The sequence below is a fragment of the Coregonus clupeaformis genome, unplaced genomic scaffold, assembly GCF_020615455.1.
Source record: "Coregonus clupeaformis isolate EN_2021a unplaced genomic scaffold, ASM2061545v1 scaf1917, whole genome shotgun sequence".
Lineage (NCBI taxonomy): Eukaryota > Metazoa > Chordata > Actinopteri > Salmoniformes > Salmonidae > Coregonus > Coregonus clupeaformis.
The window spans coordinates 79,286-95,345 of NW_025535371.1; the positions used below are offsets into that span (position 1 = coordinate 79,286).

Below are 16,060 nucleotides of genomic sequence, written 5' to 3' on the forward strand. Positions count from 1 at the left end.
GGTGAGTGACTCCGCTGTCCTGGCGTCGTGAGGGAGTTTGTTCCACCATTGGGGTGCCAGAGCGGCGAACAGTTTTGACTGGGCTGAGCGGGAACTATGCTTCCGCAGAGGAAGGGGAGCCAGCAGGCCAGAGGTGGATGAACGCAATGCCCTCGTTTGGGTGTAGGGTCTGATCAGAGCCTGAAGGTACGGAGGTGCCGTTCCCCTCACTGCTCCATAGGCAAGCACCATGGTCTTGTAACGGATGCGAGCTTCAACTGGAAGCCAGTGGAGTGTGCGGAGGAGGGGGGGTGACGTGAGAGAACTTGGGAAGGTTGAACACCAGACGGGCTGCGGCATTCTGGATGAGTTGTAGGGGTTTAATGGCACAGGCAGGGAGGCCAGCCAACAGCGAGTTGCAGTAATCCAGACGGGAGATGACAAGTGCCTGGATTAGGACCTGTGCCGCTTCCTGTGTAAGGCAGGGTCGTACTCTCCGAATGTTGTAGAGCATGAACCTGCAGGATCGGGTCACCGCCTTGATGTTAGCGGAGAACGACAGGGTGTTGTCCAGGGTCACGCCAAGGCTCTTCGCACTCTGGGAGGAGGATAGATGGGCTGTATTGGCTACGTTATAGGTTGATTGTGATAGTCTGCCTTTAACCTCTACGGAATCGGAATGTAAGCTTTCTGCCCATATAAGACATGTCTATGTCCTGGAGAGTTTGCTGTTACTTACAACAGTCATGCTAATCACATTAGCGCAACCGTCCCGTATATGGGTTAACCAGCCTGAGTAGGCCTATAACTCAGAGAAATTAATCAAATAGGAAATGAGCCATTATCAGGCTGGTTAATGCAATGCATGTCTGTTGAATTTGGAAAAATCCACCCGCACTCGGCCCCGCCCCCATCTACTCAGCCAGTCAGGAGCCACTACTGCTTGGTATATTATTACCTTTTCACTAAACGGTTCAACAATGAACAGGTCTATATACAGCGCCTTGCGGAAGTATTCAGCCCCCTTGGCATTTTTCCTATTTTGTTGCCTTACAACCTGGAATTAAAATGGATTTTGGGGGGGTTTGTATCATTTGATTTACACAACATGCCTACCACTTTGAAGATGCAAAATATTTTGTATTGTGAAACCAGAAATAAGACTAAAAAAATCAGAACTTGAGCGTGCATAACTATTCACCCCCCCCAAAGTCAATCCTTTGTAGAGCCACCTTTTGCAGCAATTACAGCTGCAAGTCTCTTGGGGTATGTCTATATAAAAGTTTGGCACATCTAGCCACTGGGATTTTTGCCCATTCTTCAAGGAAAAACTGCTCCAGCTCCTTCAAGTTGGATGGGTTCCGCTGGTGTACAGCAATCTTTCATATCATACCACAGATTCTCAATTGTATTGAGAAAAAAATGTTTCATTTACATTTTAGTCATTTAGCAGACGCTCTTATCCAGAGCGACTTACAGTTAGCACATACATTATTTCCCCTTAAACCACTCGAGTGTTGCTTTAGCAGTATGCTTAGGGTCATTGTCCTGCTGGAAGGTGAACCTCCGTCACAGTCTTAAATCTCTGGAAGACTGAAACAGGTTTCCCTCAAGCATTTCCCTGTATTTAGCACCATCCATCATTCCTTCAATTCTGACCAGTTTCCCAGTCCCTGCCGATAAAAAACATCCAGTTTTGGTGGGCGGCCCTCTCTTGGCATGTTTGTTGTGGTGCCAAATTCTTTCCATTTTTTAATAATGGATTTAATGGTGCTCCGTGGGATGTTCAAATTTTCAGATATTTTGTTATAACCCAACCCTGATCTGTACTTCTCCACAACTTTGTCCCTGACCTGTTTGGAGAGCTCCTTGGTTTTCATGGTGCCGCTTGCTTGGTGGTGCCCCTTGCTTAGTGGTGTTGCAGACTCTGGGGCCTTTCAGAACAGGTGTATATATACTGAGATCATGTGACACTTAAATAAAGTCCACCTGTGTGCAATCTAACTAATTATGTGACTTCTGAAGGTAATTGGTTGCACCAGATCTTATTTTAGGGCTTCATAGCAAAGGGTACAAAGAATACATATGCACGCACCACTTTTCCATTATTTATTTTTTATAATTTTTTGAAACAAGTTATTTTTTTCATTTCACTTCACCAATTTGGACTATTTTGTGTATGTCCATTACATGAAATCCAAATAAAAATCTATTTAAATTACAGGTTGTAATGCAACAAAATAGGAAAAACGGCAAGGGGGATGAATACTTTTGCAAGGCACTGTACTATGCAGTTTAAGTATGTCGTACACTAGTATGGGTATTCAGTTCAAGTATGTAGGACACTAGTATGGGTATTCAGTTCAAGTATGTAGGACACTAGTATTCGGACACGGCCCGAGGAGTGAAGATGGATTATGGTTTCCCAACAGCAAGGCTTCGATCAACATGGCAGTGTTGCCATGGTTTATAAAAGGTTTCCTTTATAACGTAGAAGAAAAAAATGTCTCCAAACCCCATATCACCCACAAACTGAAATCATATGTACATTATACAATTAATCAGTGAGATAGAGACTCAAATATCACATGTATTTACTAACTGTAGGCTACATATGAATTGTGGCAAATTGGTTCCTGTTTCAGTCACATATTTGGTCACATTCGTGTGGGTCAAACAAAAACACCCTAATGATTGGTTGACAATAGTGACTCCCACAATGCAGGCGATGGCTGCAGGATGAAGTTGGTGAACAGCAACGGCAGAATCTTGCAGTCAAAACTTCATGACCTTTGATCACATGATTTTTGTAAAGTTCATGCAGTTGACATGTATTTCTCGGTTGATCGTCCCAACTCTAGGTTGTAGCTATGTCATTTACATTACATGTGTAGCTGACACACACAGGTCTCGGCAGCTAGTTGTAAACAGACATGTTTTTATCTGGGCTATCAGTGTAGGTGCTGGTTGTTTGTATCAGACTCACAGTCCAAGGAGGGTGGACTGGAGAGAGCAAGAGAGAAGGGAGAGAGGGAAGAGAGAGACAGAGAGAGAGCAGATAAAAACATGTCTAGTTTAAAACTAGCCGGCCCTACAACTAGCCGGCCCTACAACTAACAACTAGCCGGCCCTACAACTAACAACTAGCCGGCCCTACAACTAACAACTAGCCGGCCCTACAACTAGCCAGCCCTACAACTAACAACTAGCCGGCCCTACAACTAACAACTAGCCGCCCCTACAACTAACAACTAGCCGGCCCTACAACTAACAACTAGCCGGCCCTACAACTAACAACTAGCCGGCCCTACAACTAACAACTAGCCGGCCCTACAACTAACAACTAGCCGCCCCTACAACTAGCCAGCCCTACAACTAACAACTAGCCGCCCCTACAACTAGCAACTAGCCGCCCCTACAACTAACAACTAGCCGGCCCTACAACTAACAACTAGCCGGCCCTACAACTAACAACTAGCCGGCCCTACAACTAACAACTAGCCGCCCCTACAACTAACAACTAGCCGGCCCTACAACTAACAACTAGCCGCCCCTACAACTAACAACTAGCCGCCCCTACAACTAGCCGGCCCTACAACTAACAACTAGCCGGCCCTACAACTAACAACTAGCCGCCCCTACAACTAGCGGCCCTACAACTAACAACTAGCCGCCCTACAACTAACAACTAGCCGGCCCTACAACTAACAACTAGCCGGCCCTACAACTAACAACTAGCCGCCCCTACAACTAGCCGGCCCTACAACTAACAACTAGCCGCCCCTACAACTAGCCGGCCCTACAACTAACAACTAGCCGGCCCTACAACTAACAACTAGCCGCCCCTACAACTAGCCGGCCCTACAACTAACAACTAGCCGGCCCAACAACTAACAACTAGCCGCCCCTACAACTAACAACTAGCCGCCCCTACAACTAGCCGGCCCTACAACTAACAACCAGCCGCCCTACAACTAGCAACTAGCCGGCCCTACAACTAGCCGCCCCTACAACTAACTAGCCGCCCCTACACCAGCCGCCCTCTACAACTAACAACTAGCCGCCCCTACAACTAACAACTAGCCGCCCCTACAACTAACAACTAGCCGCCCCTACAACTAACAACTAGCCGGCCCTACAACTAGCCGCCCCTACAACTAGCAACTAGCCGCCCCTACAACTAACAACTAGCCGGCCCTACAACTAGCCGCCCCTACAACTAGCAACTAGCCGGCCCTACAACTAACAACTAGCCGGCCCTACAACTAGCCGCCCCTACAACTAACAACTAGCCGGCCCTACAACTAGCCGCCCCTACAACTAACAACTAGCCGCCCCTACAACTAACAACTAGCCGCCCCTACAACTAGCAACTAGCCGGCCCTACAACTAGCAACTAGCCGGCCTACAACTAACAACTAGCCGGCCCTACAACTAGCCGCCCCTACAACTAACAACTAGCCGGCCCTACAACTAGCCGCCCCTACAACTAACAACTAGCCGCCCCTACAACTAACAACTAGCCGGCCCTACAACTAGCCGCCCCTACAACTAACAACTAGCCGGCCCTACAACTAGCCGCCCCTACAACTAACAACTAGCCGCCCCTACAACTAACAACTAGCCGCCCCTACAACTAACAACTAGCCGGCCCTACAACTAGCCGCCCCTACAACTAGCAACTGTCGGCCCTACAACTAGCCGCCCCCTACAACTAACAACTAGCCGGCCCTACAACTAACAACTAGCGGCCCTACAACTAGCCGGCCCTACAACTAACAACTAGCCGCCCCTACAACTAACAACTAGCCGCCCCTACAACTAGCCGCCCCTACAACTAACAACTAGCCGGCCCTACAACTAACAACTAGTCGCCCTACAACTAGCTCGGCCCTACAACTAACAACTAGCCGCCCTACAACTAACAACTAGCCGGCCCTACAACTAACAACTAGCCGGTCTCTACAACTAACAACTAGCCGCCCTACAACTAACAACTAGCCGGCCCTTACAACTAACAACTAGCCGGCCCTACAACTAACAACTAGCCGGCCCTACAACTAACAACTAGCCGGCCCTACAACTAACAACTAGCCGCCCTACAACTAACAACTAGCCGCCCTACAACTAGCAACTAGCCGGCCCTACAACTAACAACTAGCCGGCCCTACAACTAACAACTAGCCGGCCCTACAACTAACAACTAGCCGCCCCTACAACTAGCAACTAGCCGGCCCTACAACTAACAACTAGCCGCCCCTACAACTAGCAACTAGCCGGCCCTACAACTAGCCGCCCCTACAACTAGCAACTAGCCGGCCCTACAACTAGCCGGCCCTACAACTAACAACTAGCCGGCCCTACAACTAGCTGCGAGACCTCTGTGTGTGTGTGTGTCAGCCTCTGTGTGTGTGTGTGTCAGCCTCTGTGTGTGTGTGTGTGTCAGCCTCTGTGTGTGTGTGTCAGCCTCTGTGTGTGTGTGTGTGTCAGCCTCTGTGTGTGTGTGTGTGTCAGCCTCTGTGTGTGTGTGTGTGTCAGCCTCTGTGTGTGTGTGTGTCAGCCTCTGTGTGTGTGTGTGTCAGCCTCTGTGTGTGTGTGTGTCAGCCTCTGTGTGTGTGTGTGTCAGCCTCTGTGTGTGTGTGTGTCAGCCTCTGTGTGTGTGTGTGTCAGCCTCTGTGTGTGTGTGTGTCAGCCTCTGTGTGTGTGTGTGTCAGCCTCTGTGTGTGTGTGTGTCAGCCTCTGTGTGTGTGTGTGTCAGCCTCTGTGTGTGTGTGTGTCAGCCTCTGTGTGTGTGTGTGTCAGCCTCTGTGTGTGTGTGTCAGCAGTGCATGTCATATAAATCACATAGCTACAACCTCGAGCTGGAACAATAAACCGTAGATTACATTCCTACAGAAGCACTTTGCGTATCTCTGTACTCTTTGGTGGTTTTGCTACACAACGTTCCTGCAGATTGTTCTAAAACCATTATTTGGTCAACAGTAATAGCCTCAGCATTATTGTTGTATATTATTGTTAGAGGAAAACAGTTACATTTACCACAATATTACTTTTTGTCCATGTCACCCAGCTCTAGCACCTCCCAAAAAAAGTTTAGTCGCAATTTATAGCTATCGCAAAACATGGGTCAATTTATGACGATATGGATATGTTTACATCACCCAGCTCTGCTAGTGTCAAAGGCTGCTTCCAATGTAAAAACCAACTAGTGCTGAGCGACTAACCAAAATGACAGTTATTTTTCCGTTTTTAAACAACTAATTGACAGACATTGGTTCAATTTTTTGAATTCCGTTCCTTTCATATTTTTTGGGTGAGCTCAATGGCACATTGCACTGCAGTTTCTCTAGAGGCAAATCAGATCATGCCCGAACTGTGCAATGTAGGAGTTGTAGTTTCCAACAGGCCAATGTTCTACATAATTAACACGTTTTCTGCGATAAACTAACTACAATGACCATAATCCATTGTGCGGCTACTTGTCCGGTCTGTGTATCTTTTACACCTGCCACATAAGACACAGAAGAATGTGTGATCAAGAGGGGATACATAGAGCGCAGTTGCTTCTTGAGGTTTTGGTACGCAGCAGTTCAAAGTCTGCCTTATTTACTTTGAAGAACTACTAAAATAGAGATTTAGTCAGGCAGCAGCTCTACAGATGAGATAAATCCTTGGAATTAAATAATAAAGTCAATAAATAAAACAAATGCTTTCTTAAAGTAAAGTAATGTCAAGTGATGATTAATAAGTGATGAGCAGCAATGGGCAGTCGCTACCATCATTTATTAATTGTTTTATTCTGTGTTACAAAATTCAACCCATATAATGCAGTGCATTTAATGTTATTTTAATTATCGAAACCTTTATAAAAAATATATAATCGAACCGACCTCAAAAAGCACTAATTGCTCAGCTCTAAAACCAACTAAAGTGATAATGTAGAAAACAGTCAACATTTCGGGACCTTTCGATAAATTCCCTGGTTTTTCCTTAATCACGGTTGGAGGACTCTGAGAAGGAGACAATTGTGGACTACAGAAAAAAAGAGGACTGAGCACGCCCCCATTCTCATCGACGGGGCTGTAGTGGAACAGGTTGAGAGCTTCAAGTTCCTTGGTGTCCACATCGCCAACAAACTATCATGTTCCAAACACACCAAGACAGTCGTGAAGAGGGCACGACAACACCTATTCCCCCTCAGGAGACTGAAAAGATTTGGCATGGGTCCTCAGATCCTCAAAAAGTTATACAGCTGCACCATCGAGAGCATCCTGACTGGTTGCATCACCACCTGGTATGGCAACTGCTTGGCCTCCGACCGCAAGGCACTACAGAGGGTAGTGTGTACTGCCCAGTACATCACTGGGGCCAAGCTTCCTGCCATCCAGGACCTCTATACCAGGCGATGTCAGAGGAAGGCCCTAAAAATGGTCAAAGACTCCAGCCACCCCAGTCATATACTGTTCTCTCTGCTACCGCATGGCAAGCGGTACTGGAGCGCCAAGTCTAGGTCCAAAAGGCTTCTAAACAGCTTCTACCCCCAAGCCATAAGACTCCTGAACATCTAATCAAATGGCCACCCAGACTATTTACATTGTCCCCCCCTCTTTTATGCTGCTGCTACTCTCTGTTTATTATCTATGCATAGTCACTTTAATAACTCTACCTACATGTACATATTACCTCAATTACCTTGACTAACCTTGTTGGTTAAGGGCTTGTAAGTAAGCATTTCACTGTAAGGTCTACAGTAATGGAACTGAGAGTCATGATTAAGGGCTAGGTTTAAGGTAGGGACTACGCTTGCAAAATTCAGGTAATTTTGTAATACTGTTGTATTCGGCGCATGTGACAAATAAAATGTGATTTGAATCAGGAGGGAATAAACTGGAAATCTGAAATCCTCCAACCAGGATTTTGGGAAAACCAAGCATTTTGGGAATCAAGCAGTGCGTCATGCAAAGTTGGTGAAGACGAATGTTGTGAATGGACAACAGTAGTGTCAACAACTGGAACAAACAGGAAACTGCCTAAAATTAGAGTGGAGCATACGTCTATGAATGATAATGAATCGCTTCTTGTTGGGATGCATTTGTTGAGTAAGGACGCATATGTGGGAAACAAGTTTGAGGTGTAGAAAATGGTGAAGTATGCAAGTGGAGTCTATCAGAGTGACCAGGAGTCTTATTTTGATTCACTGTATTTCTGAAGAACAGAGAAAGATTGCAGTGAGCTTCAAAAGAAATCAGAACAACAGAAGCTGTGTTTTGAACTTTGGAAAAGAGCACCCGTCAAAGGAGTCATCTCAGGGGTGACGACGGATGTTCAGGTTGAATACCTGAAGAGAATTCCTGGTGTGGTTGGTGCTTGGCGTCAAACCCGATGTGAAGCTTGGTGATGTAAGATACGCTGTGAGAGCTTTCCTCCCCAAACCATTGCAGTGTAAGAATTGTAAAGGATTTGGCCATGTTTCAAGTGTGTGCAGACGGACAGAGTATATTGAAAAACGGTGTGTAGAAAGACGACGGTGTTGCAATTGTGGTAGGGGATCATGATCCCGACTTCCTGGAGTGCCCTGTAAGGGTGAAGGAGATTGAGGTGGCAAAAGTTAGAGCGGTCAATCGAATCTCCTATGCAGAGGCGATTAAAATAATTGAGAAAACAAGTGATTCTAGTGAAGATATGGTAGTGGACGCACCACAGCCTGTAGTAAATGTTTGCTGCCAGTCAAAAGATACCCTGTGTGGTAAAAACGTGGATTTTGTGGCGTTCATTGCCACAGTTATAAACTGTACAGCACAAGTTTAAATAAAAAAATAATATATATATATAATCATAATAATAATAATAATAATACAAACGAACTGACATTATTGTGCCAGAAATACGTGTTTGGGACTTAAGGATTTTACATCTGAAGACTTGCAAGGGGTACTGGCGCCAGAAGACCCGCCCTCCCAGGTTCCCCTTGAGCCTGTGTAGAGATCAGATCCGTTAGATTTTTTAACAGAAACGTTTTTGGGGGTATTTTGTTCCATTTTTGGGAATCCTGTTTCCATCCCGCGCAGTAGGTGGCGGAATGCACATAAAGTGGTGCGATCGCCAATATACCATAGAAGAAGAGCAGAACCGCTCAGTCTGTACATTAACACGCATAGCTTGCGGTAGGGTTTTGGAAGAATAAGGACCATATCCTTCATATCAGCTCGAAGTATTTTTACAAAAACAAAAAGGTTCAATTGATACACACCTTTATAGAGTTTGGGTTCCCACAACGCCATATTTCCATGTTTACCAAATCAGATGGAAGACAGAGTGGAATACTTGTGCTAATTAGCCATCTGCGTTTCCGGACACATGTTTGTAAACGGAAGACAGACGCTTGATATGAAAGTAAAGGGATTTATGTTTCTAGAACCATAAGTTACCGCTATTGAGAATCGATTCATGTTTAAATGGAGTATTTGGCTGTTTTGGCTTCCAGAGCCAATTCGCCTTTTAAACAGAACATGTAAGGTCCTTGGACTAATTAGTAACGTTAGGCTCCTTTAGTATAATATTGGGTTACCCTAAACCCTAACATTTAAACTTCAATGGGGCAAGGAAGTCCCAAGGACCCCGGGTAGTAAGGATCACAAACAGTCATACCCGCTCAGTGATGACGTTACATTAGTTGAGACATTCCTAGCTAACTAAGCTAGTGGTAACGTTAGTTAGCTGCCTGGCTAGTTTTCCCTTAGGACAGTAACGTTAGCTACACTATGGGTCTGCGAAATCTATTTTATAGACAACAACCGATAATCGACTTCATGAGATTGCCGTTGGTGGCTAGCAGCAGGCTAACATAGTGGTTTAATAACTACTGTCATTCAAGGCTATATGGGGCCCGGAGGCAGGCGAGGACGAGGCTATGTAGCATCCACTGTTCAAATTGGCTGACTTTGCCAAAGCCAACATGGTTAACTAACCCTGCTAGCCAGTTAACTAACTAACCCTGCTAGCCAGTTAGCCCGGCAGGAGTCCCTGTCAACCAGGCTTGAGGCTACCTGACAAACCAGTGGGCTGGCTAGCCGAGTCAATTTAGCAAACTAGCTAGCTAACTACCAGTTTGGCTAATTAGCAAACTAACGTTAGCTAGCTTAAGCCATCTGCTGATGCTAGCTACCTAACTAACTAGCTTGTGGCTTAGCGAACATCCGCTTGGTTAGCCAGCCAACGACGCAGACAAAACTGGACCTGAAAACTCGCATTACATTCGCAGTACTTAGCTACTAAGCTATAACGTGGGTAAATCGGTAGCTAGTCGGCGGGGGTGGCTAACGTCAGATTCTCTCTAGCAGCTGCTAACGTTAGCGATGTAAACTTACGAAGCTGGTCGATCCTCGTCGTGTTGGATTCGCTCAGAGCTTTCCGTCCAGCTTTCTTCTCCCCGGGATTTTTTCTCGGCGGTGCCCGGTTTCTTACTTTTTTCACGACTTCCCACTTTCCAACCTGAGCGTTATTTGACGCCATTATCTCGAGCTTCCAGTCCTGAGGGGGAAGAGAGTCGTCCTGCCCGGTGAAGAGCGTGCTGCTGGTCCTAGTGTTCCCGGTGCCACGTCTCCTTGCCCGTGTGACGTCACACCACCGATGCTTTTTGAAAGCTCTGTGCTCGGTCCGTTGTCTTTATAGGGTTAGGGTCGTTATAGTTGTCTTTTTAGGGTTAGGGTCGTTATAGTTGTCTTTTTAGGGTTAGGGTCGTTATAGTTGTCTTTATAGGGTTAGGGTCGTTATAGTTGTCTTTATAGGGTTAGGGTCGTTATAGTTGTCTTTATAGGGTTAGGGTCGTTATAGTTGTCTTTATAGGGTTAGGGTCGTTATAGTTGTCTTTATAGGGTTAGGGTCGTTATAGTTGTCTTTATAGGGTTAGGGTCGTTATAGTGTGTCTTTTTTAGGTTAGGGTCGTTATAGTTGTCTTTATAGGGTTAGGGTTAGTTATAGTTGTCTTTATAGGGTTAGGGTCGTTATAGTTGTCTTTTTAGGGTTAGGGTCGTTATAGTTGTCTTTTTAGGGTTAGGGTTAGGGTCGTTATAGTTGTCTTTTTAGGGTTAGGGTCGTTATAGTTGTCTTTATAGGGTTAGGGTCGTTATAGTTGTCTTTTTAGGGTTAGGGTTAGGGTCGTTATAGTTGTCTTTTTAGGTTAGGGTACGTTATAGTTGTCTTTTAGGGTTAGGGTTAGGGTCGTTATAGTTGTCTTTTTAGGGTTAGGGTCGTTATAGTTGTCTTTATAGGGTTAGGGTCGTTATAGTTGTCTTTTTAAGGTTAGGGTTAGGGTCGTTATAGTTGTCTTTTTAGGGTTAGGGTTAGGTCTTATAGTTGTCTTTATAGGGTTAGGGTCGTTATAGTTGTCTTTTTAGGTTAGGTTAGGTCGTTATAGTTGTCTTTATAGGGTTAGGGGTCATATAGTTGTCTTTATAGGGTTAGGGTCGTTATAGTTGTCTTTATAGGGTTAGGTCGATATAGTTGTCTTTATAGGGTTAGGGTCAGTTATAGTTGTCTTTTTAGGGTTAGGTCGTTATAGTTGTCTTTTTAGGTTAGGGTTAGGGTCGTTATAGTTGTCTTTTTAGGGTTAGGGTCGGTATAGTTGTCTTTATAGGGTTAGGGTCGTTATAGTTGTCTTTATAGGGTTAGGGTCGTTATAGTTGTCTTTTAGGGTTAGGTCGTTATAGTTGTCTTTATAGGGTTAGGTCGTTATAGTTGTCTTCTTTAGGTTAGGGTTAGGGTCAAGTATAGTTGTCTTTTTAGGGTTAGGGTCGTTATAGTTGTCTTTTTAGGGTTAGGGTCGTTATAGTTGTCTTTATAGGGTTAGGGTCGTTATAGTTGTCTTTATAGGGTTAGGGTCGTTATAGTTGTCTTTTTAGGGTTAGGGTCGTTATAGTTGTCTTTATAGGGTTAGGGTCATTATAGTTGTCTTTTTTAGGGTTAGGTTAGGTCGTTATAGTTGTCTTTTTAGGGTTAGGGTCGTTATAGTTGTCTTTTTAGGGTTAGGTAGTATAGTTGTCTTTATAGGGTTAGGGTCAATTATAGTTGTCTTTTTAGGGTTAGGGTCGAGTATAGTTGTCTTTTTAGGGTTAGGGCTCGTATAGTTGTCTTTTTAGGGTTAGGGTCGTTATAGTTGTCTTTTTTTAGGGTTAGGGTCGTTATAGTTGTCTTTTATAGGTTAGGGTCGTTATAGTTGTCTTTATAGGGTTAGGGTCGTTATAGTTGTCTTTATAGGGTTAGGGTCGTTATAGTTGTCTTTATAGGGTTAGGGTCGTTATAGTTGTCTTTTTAGGGTTAGGTCAGTATAGTTGTCTTTTAGGGTTAGGGTTAGGGTCGTTATAGTTGTCTTTTTAGGTTAGGGTCGTTATAGTTGTCTTTTTAGGTTAGGTCGTTATAGTTGCTCTTTATAGGGTTAGGGTCATATAGTTGTCTTTATAGGGTTAGGGTCGTTATAGTTGTCTCTTTTTAGGGTTAGGGTCGTTATAGTTGTCTTTATAGGGTTAGGTCATTATAGTTGTCTTTAGGTTAGGGTTAGGGTTAACGTTATAGTTGTCTTTTTAGGTTAGGTCAGTTATAGTTGTCTTTTTTAAGGTTAGGGTCGTTATAGTTGTCTTTATAGGGTTAGGGTCGTTATAGTTGTCTTTATAGGGTTAGGGTCGTTATAGTTGTCTTTTTAGGGTTAGGGTCGTTATAGTTGTCTTTATAGGGTTAGGGTCGTTATAGTTGTCTTTTTAGGTTAGGTTAGGGAAATATAGTTGTCTTTTTAGGTTAGGGTCGTATAGTTGTCTTTTTAGGGTTAGGGTTTATAGTTGTCTTTATAGGGTTAGGGTCGTTATAGTTGTCTTTTTAGGGTTAGGGTCGTTATAGTTGTCTTTATAGGGTTAGGGTCGTTATAGTTGTCTTTATAGGGTTAGGGTTAGGGTCGTTATAGTTGTCTTTATAGGGTTAGGGTCGTTATAGTTGTCTTTATAGGGTTAGGGTCGTTATAGTTGTCTTTTTAGGGTTAGGGTCGTTATAGTTGTCTTTATAGGGTTAGGGTCGTTATAGTTGTCTTTATAGGGTTAGGGTCGTTATAGTTGTCTTTATAGGGTTAGGGTCGTTATAGTTGTCTTTTAGGTTAGGGTCGGTTTATAGTTGTCTTTTTAGGGTTAGGTCGTTATAGTTGTCTTTATAGGGTTAGGGTCGATATAGTTGTCTTTATAGGGTTAGGGTCGTTATAGTTGTCTTTTTTTAGGGTTAGGGTGCTATAGTTGTCTTTATAGGGTTAGGGTCGTTATAGTTGTCTTTTATAGGGTTAGGTCGTTATAGTTGTCTTTATAGGGTTAGGGTCGTTATAGTTGTCTTTTTAGGGTTAGGGTCGTGTATAGTTGTCTTTTAGGGTTAGAGTCGTATAGTTGTCTTTATAGGGTTAGGGTCGTTATAGTTGTCTTTTTTTAGGTTAGGGTTAGGTCGTTATAGTTGTCTTTTTAGGGTTAGGGTCATATAGTTGTCTTTTTAGGTTAGGGTCGTTATAGTTGTCTTTATAGGGTTAGGGTCGTTATAGTTGTCTTTTTGGGTTAGGTCGTATATAGTTGTCTTTTAGGGTTAGGGTCGTTATAGTTGTCTTTATAGGGTTAGGGTTAGGGTCGTTATAGTTGTCTTTATAGGGTTAGGGTCGTTATAGTTGTCTTTATAGGGTTAGGGTCGTTATAGTTGTCTTTATAGGGTTAGGGTCGTTATAGTTGTCTTTTTAGGGTTAGGGTCGTTATAGTTGTCTTTTTAGGGTTAGGGTCGTTATAGTTGTCTTTATAGGGTTAGGGTCGTTATAGTTGTCTTTTTAGGGTTAGGGTTAGGGTCGTTATAGTTGTCTTTTTAGGGTTAGGGTTAGGGTCGTTATAGTTGTCTTTATAGGGTTAGGGTCAGTTATAGTTGTCTTTTTAGGGTTAGGGTTAGAGGTCAAGTATAGTTGTCTTTTTAGGGTTAGGGTCGTTATAGTTGTCTTTATAGGGTTAGGGTCGTTATAGTTGTCTTTTTAGGGTTAGGGTCGTTATAGTTGTCTTTTTAGGGTTAGGGTCGTTATAGTTGTCTTTTTAGGGTTAGGGTTAGGGTCGTTATAGTTGTCTTTATAGGGTTAGGGTCGTTATAGTTGTCTTTTTAGGGTTAGGGTTAGGGTCGTTATAGTTGTCTTTATAGGGTTAGGGTCGTTATAGTTGTCTTTTTAGGGTTAGGGGTTAGGTCGTTATAGTTGTCTTTATAGGGTTAGGGTCGTTATAGTTGTCTTTTTAGGGTTAGGGTTAGGGTCGTTATAGTTGTCTTTATAGGGTTAGGGTCGTTATAGTTGTCTTTATAGGGTTAGGGTCGTTATAGTTGTCTTTATAGGGTTAGGGTCGTTATAGTTGTCTTTTTAGGGTTAGGGTCGTTATAGTTGTCTTTATAGGGTTAGGGTCGATATAGTTGTCTTTTTAGGTTAGGGTCGTTATAGTTGTCTTTTTAGGTTAGGTAATGTATAGTTGTCTTTTTAGGGTTAGGGTCGTTATAGTTGTCTTTATAGGGTTAGGGTCGTTATAGTTGTCTTTTTAGGGTTAGGGTCGTTATAGTTGTCTTTATAGTAAGGAAGAACAGTTCCAATCAGATAGATACACTGAATGGTATGCATAACACAGGTACGCCACATTTTTCGGGACACTTTTAAAGTGTTTTGGATCTACATGTTGCTTAGCACAGCCCCAGTACAATGTAACACAATGTAAATCGAATTGTATTAGTCGGGTACACATTTTTTGCAGGTTCAGCGAAATGCTTATGTTTCTAGCTCCAACAGTGCAGTAATACCTAACAATACAACACGCACAAATCCAAAAAATTAAGGAAATAAGAAATATCAGAACGAGCAATGTCAGAATCCGGAATATAAGTATATACAGTATGGATAGGATGGTGTGTATTGACAGTATACAGCAGTAGTTAAATAGAATGAGCCTTGACTAGAATACAGTATATACACTGAGTGTACAACACATTAAGAACACATGCTATTTCCATGAAAGACTGACAAGGTGAATCCAGGTGAAAGCTATAATCCCTTATTAATGTCAAAGACTCCAGCCACCCTAGTCATAGACTGTTCTCTCTGCTACCGCACGGCAAGCGGTACCGGAGCGCCAAGTCTAGGTCCAAAAGACTTCTCAACAGCCTACCCCCAAGCCATAAGACTCCTGAACAGCTAATCATGGCTACCCGGACTATTTGCACTGCCCCCCACCCTATCTTTTTTTACGTGCTGCTACTCTTAATTATTTATGCATAGTCACTTTAACTCACCCACATGTACATATTACCTCAACTACCTCAACTAGCGGTGCCCCACGCACATTGACTCTGCACCGGCCCCCTGTATATATAGCCTCCCTACTGTTATTTAATTTGACTTTTGCTCTTTTTGCTCAATACTTTTTGTTGTTGTTTTATTTTACTTTTTTTATCAAAAATAAATGCACTGTTGGTTAAGGGCTTGTAAGTAAGCATTTCACTGTAATGTCTGCACCTGTTGTATTCGGCGCATGTGGCCAATAAAATTTGATTTGATTTGATTTGTTAAATCCACTTCAATCAGTGTAGATGAAGGGGAGGAGACAGATTAAAGAAGGATTTTTAAGCCTTGAGACAATTGAGACATGGATTGTGTATGTGTGCCATTCAGAGGGTGAATGGGCAAGACAAAATATTGAAGTGCCTTTGAACGGGGTATGGTAGTATTTTTATTTAACCTTTATTTGAACAGGGAAGACATATTGAGACCTATGTCTCTTTTTCAAATGTGCCCTGTATAATACAACACAATATACAGCATATGTATATATACATATACACCAAATGCTTGTGCTTCTAGTTAGTGTGCAGGAGTACCAGTACTGAGTCAATGTGCAGGAGTACCAGTACTGAGTCAATGTGCTGGAGTACCAGTACTGAGTCAATGTGCAGGAGTACCAGTACTGAGTCAATGTGCAGGAGTACCAGTACTGAGTCAATGTGCAGGAGTACCAGTACTGAGTCAATGTGCTGGAGTACCAGTACTGAGTCA

General features: G+C 43.5%; 1 protein-coding gene across 1 annotated transcript in view; it reads right to left on the reverse strand.

Annotated features, from left to right (window-relative positions):
- The window catches only part of tmem214 (transmembrane protein 214), an 89,727-nt gene extending 79,236 nt beyond the window's left edge, over positions 1–10,491 (reverse strand). Inside the window, exon 1 of the mRNA XM_045218937.1 lies at positions 10,347–10,491. Within this exon, the coding sequence (XP_045074872.1) occupies positions 10,347–10,491 (145 nt within the window). The remainder of the gene's footprint in view (positions 1–10,346) is intronic.
- Between the last annotated feature and the right edge of the window lie 5,569 nt (positions 10,492–16,060).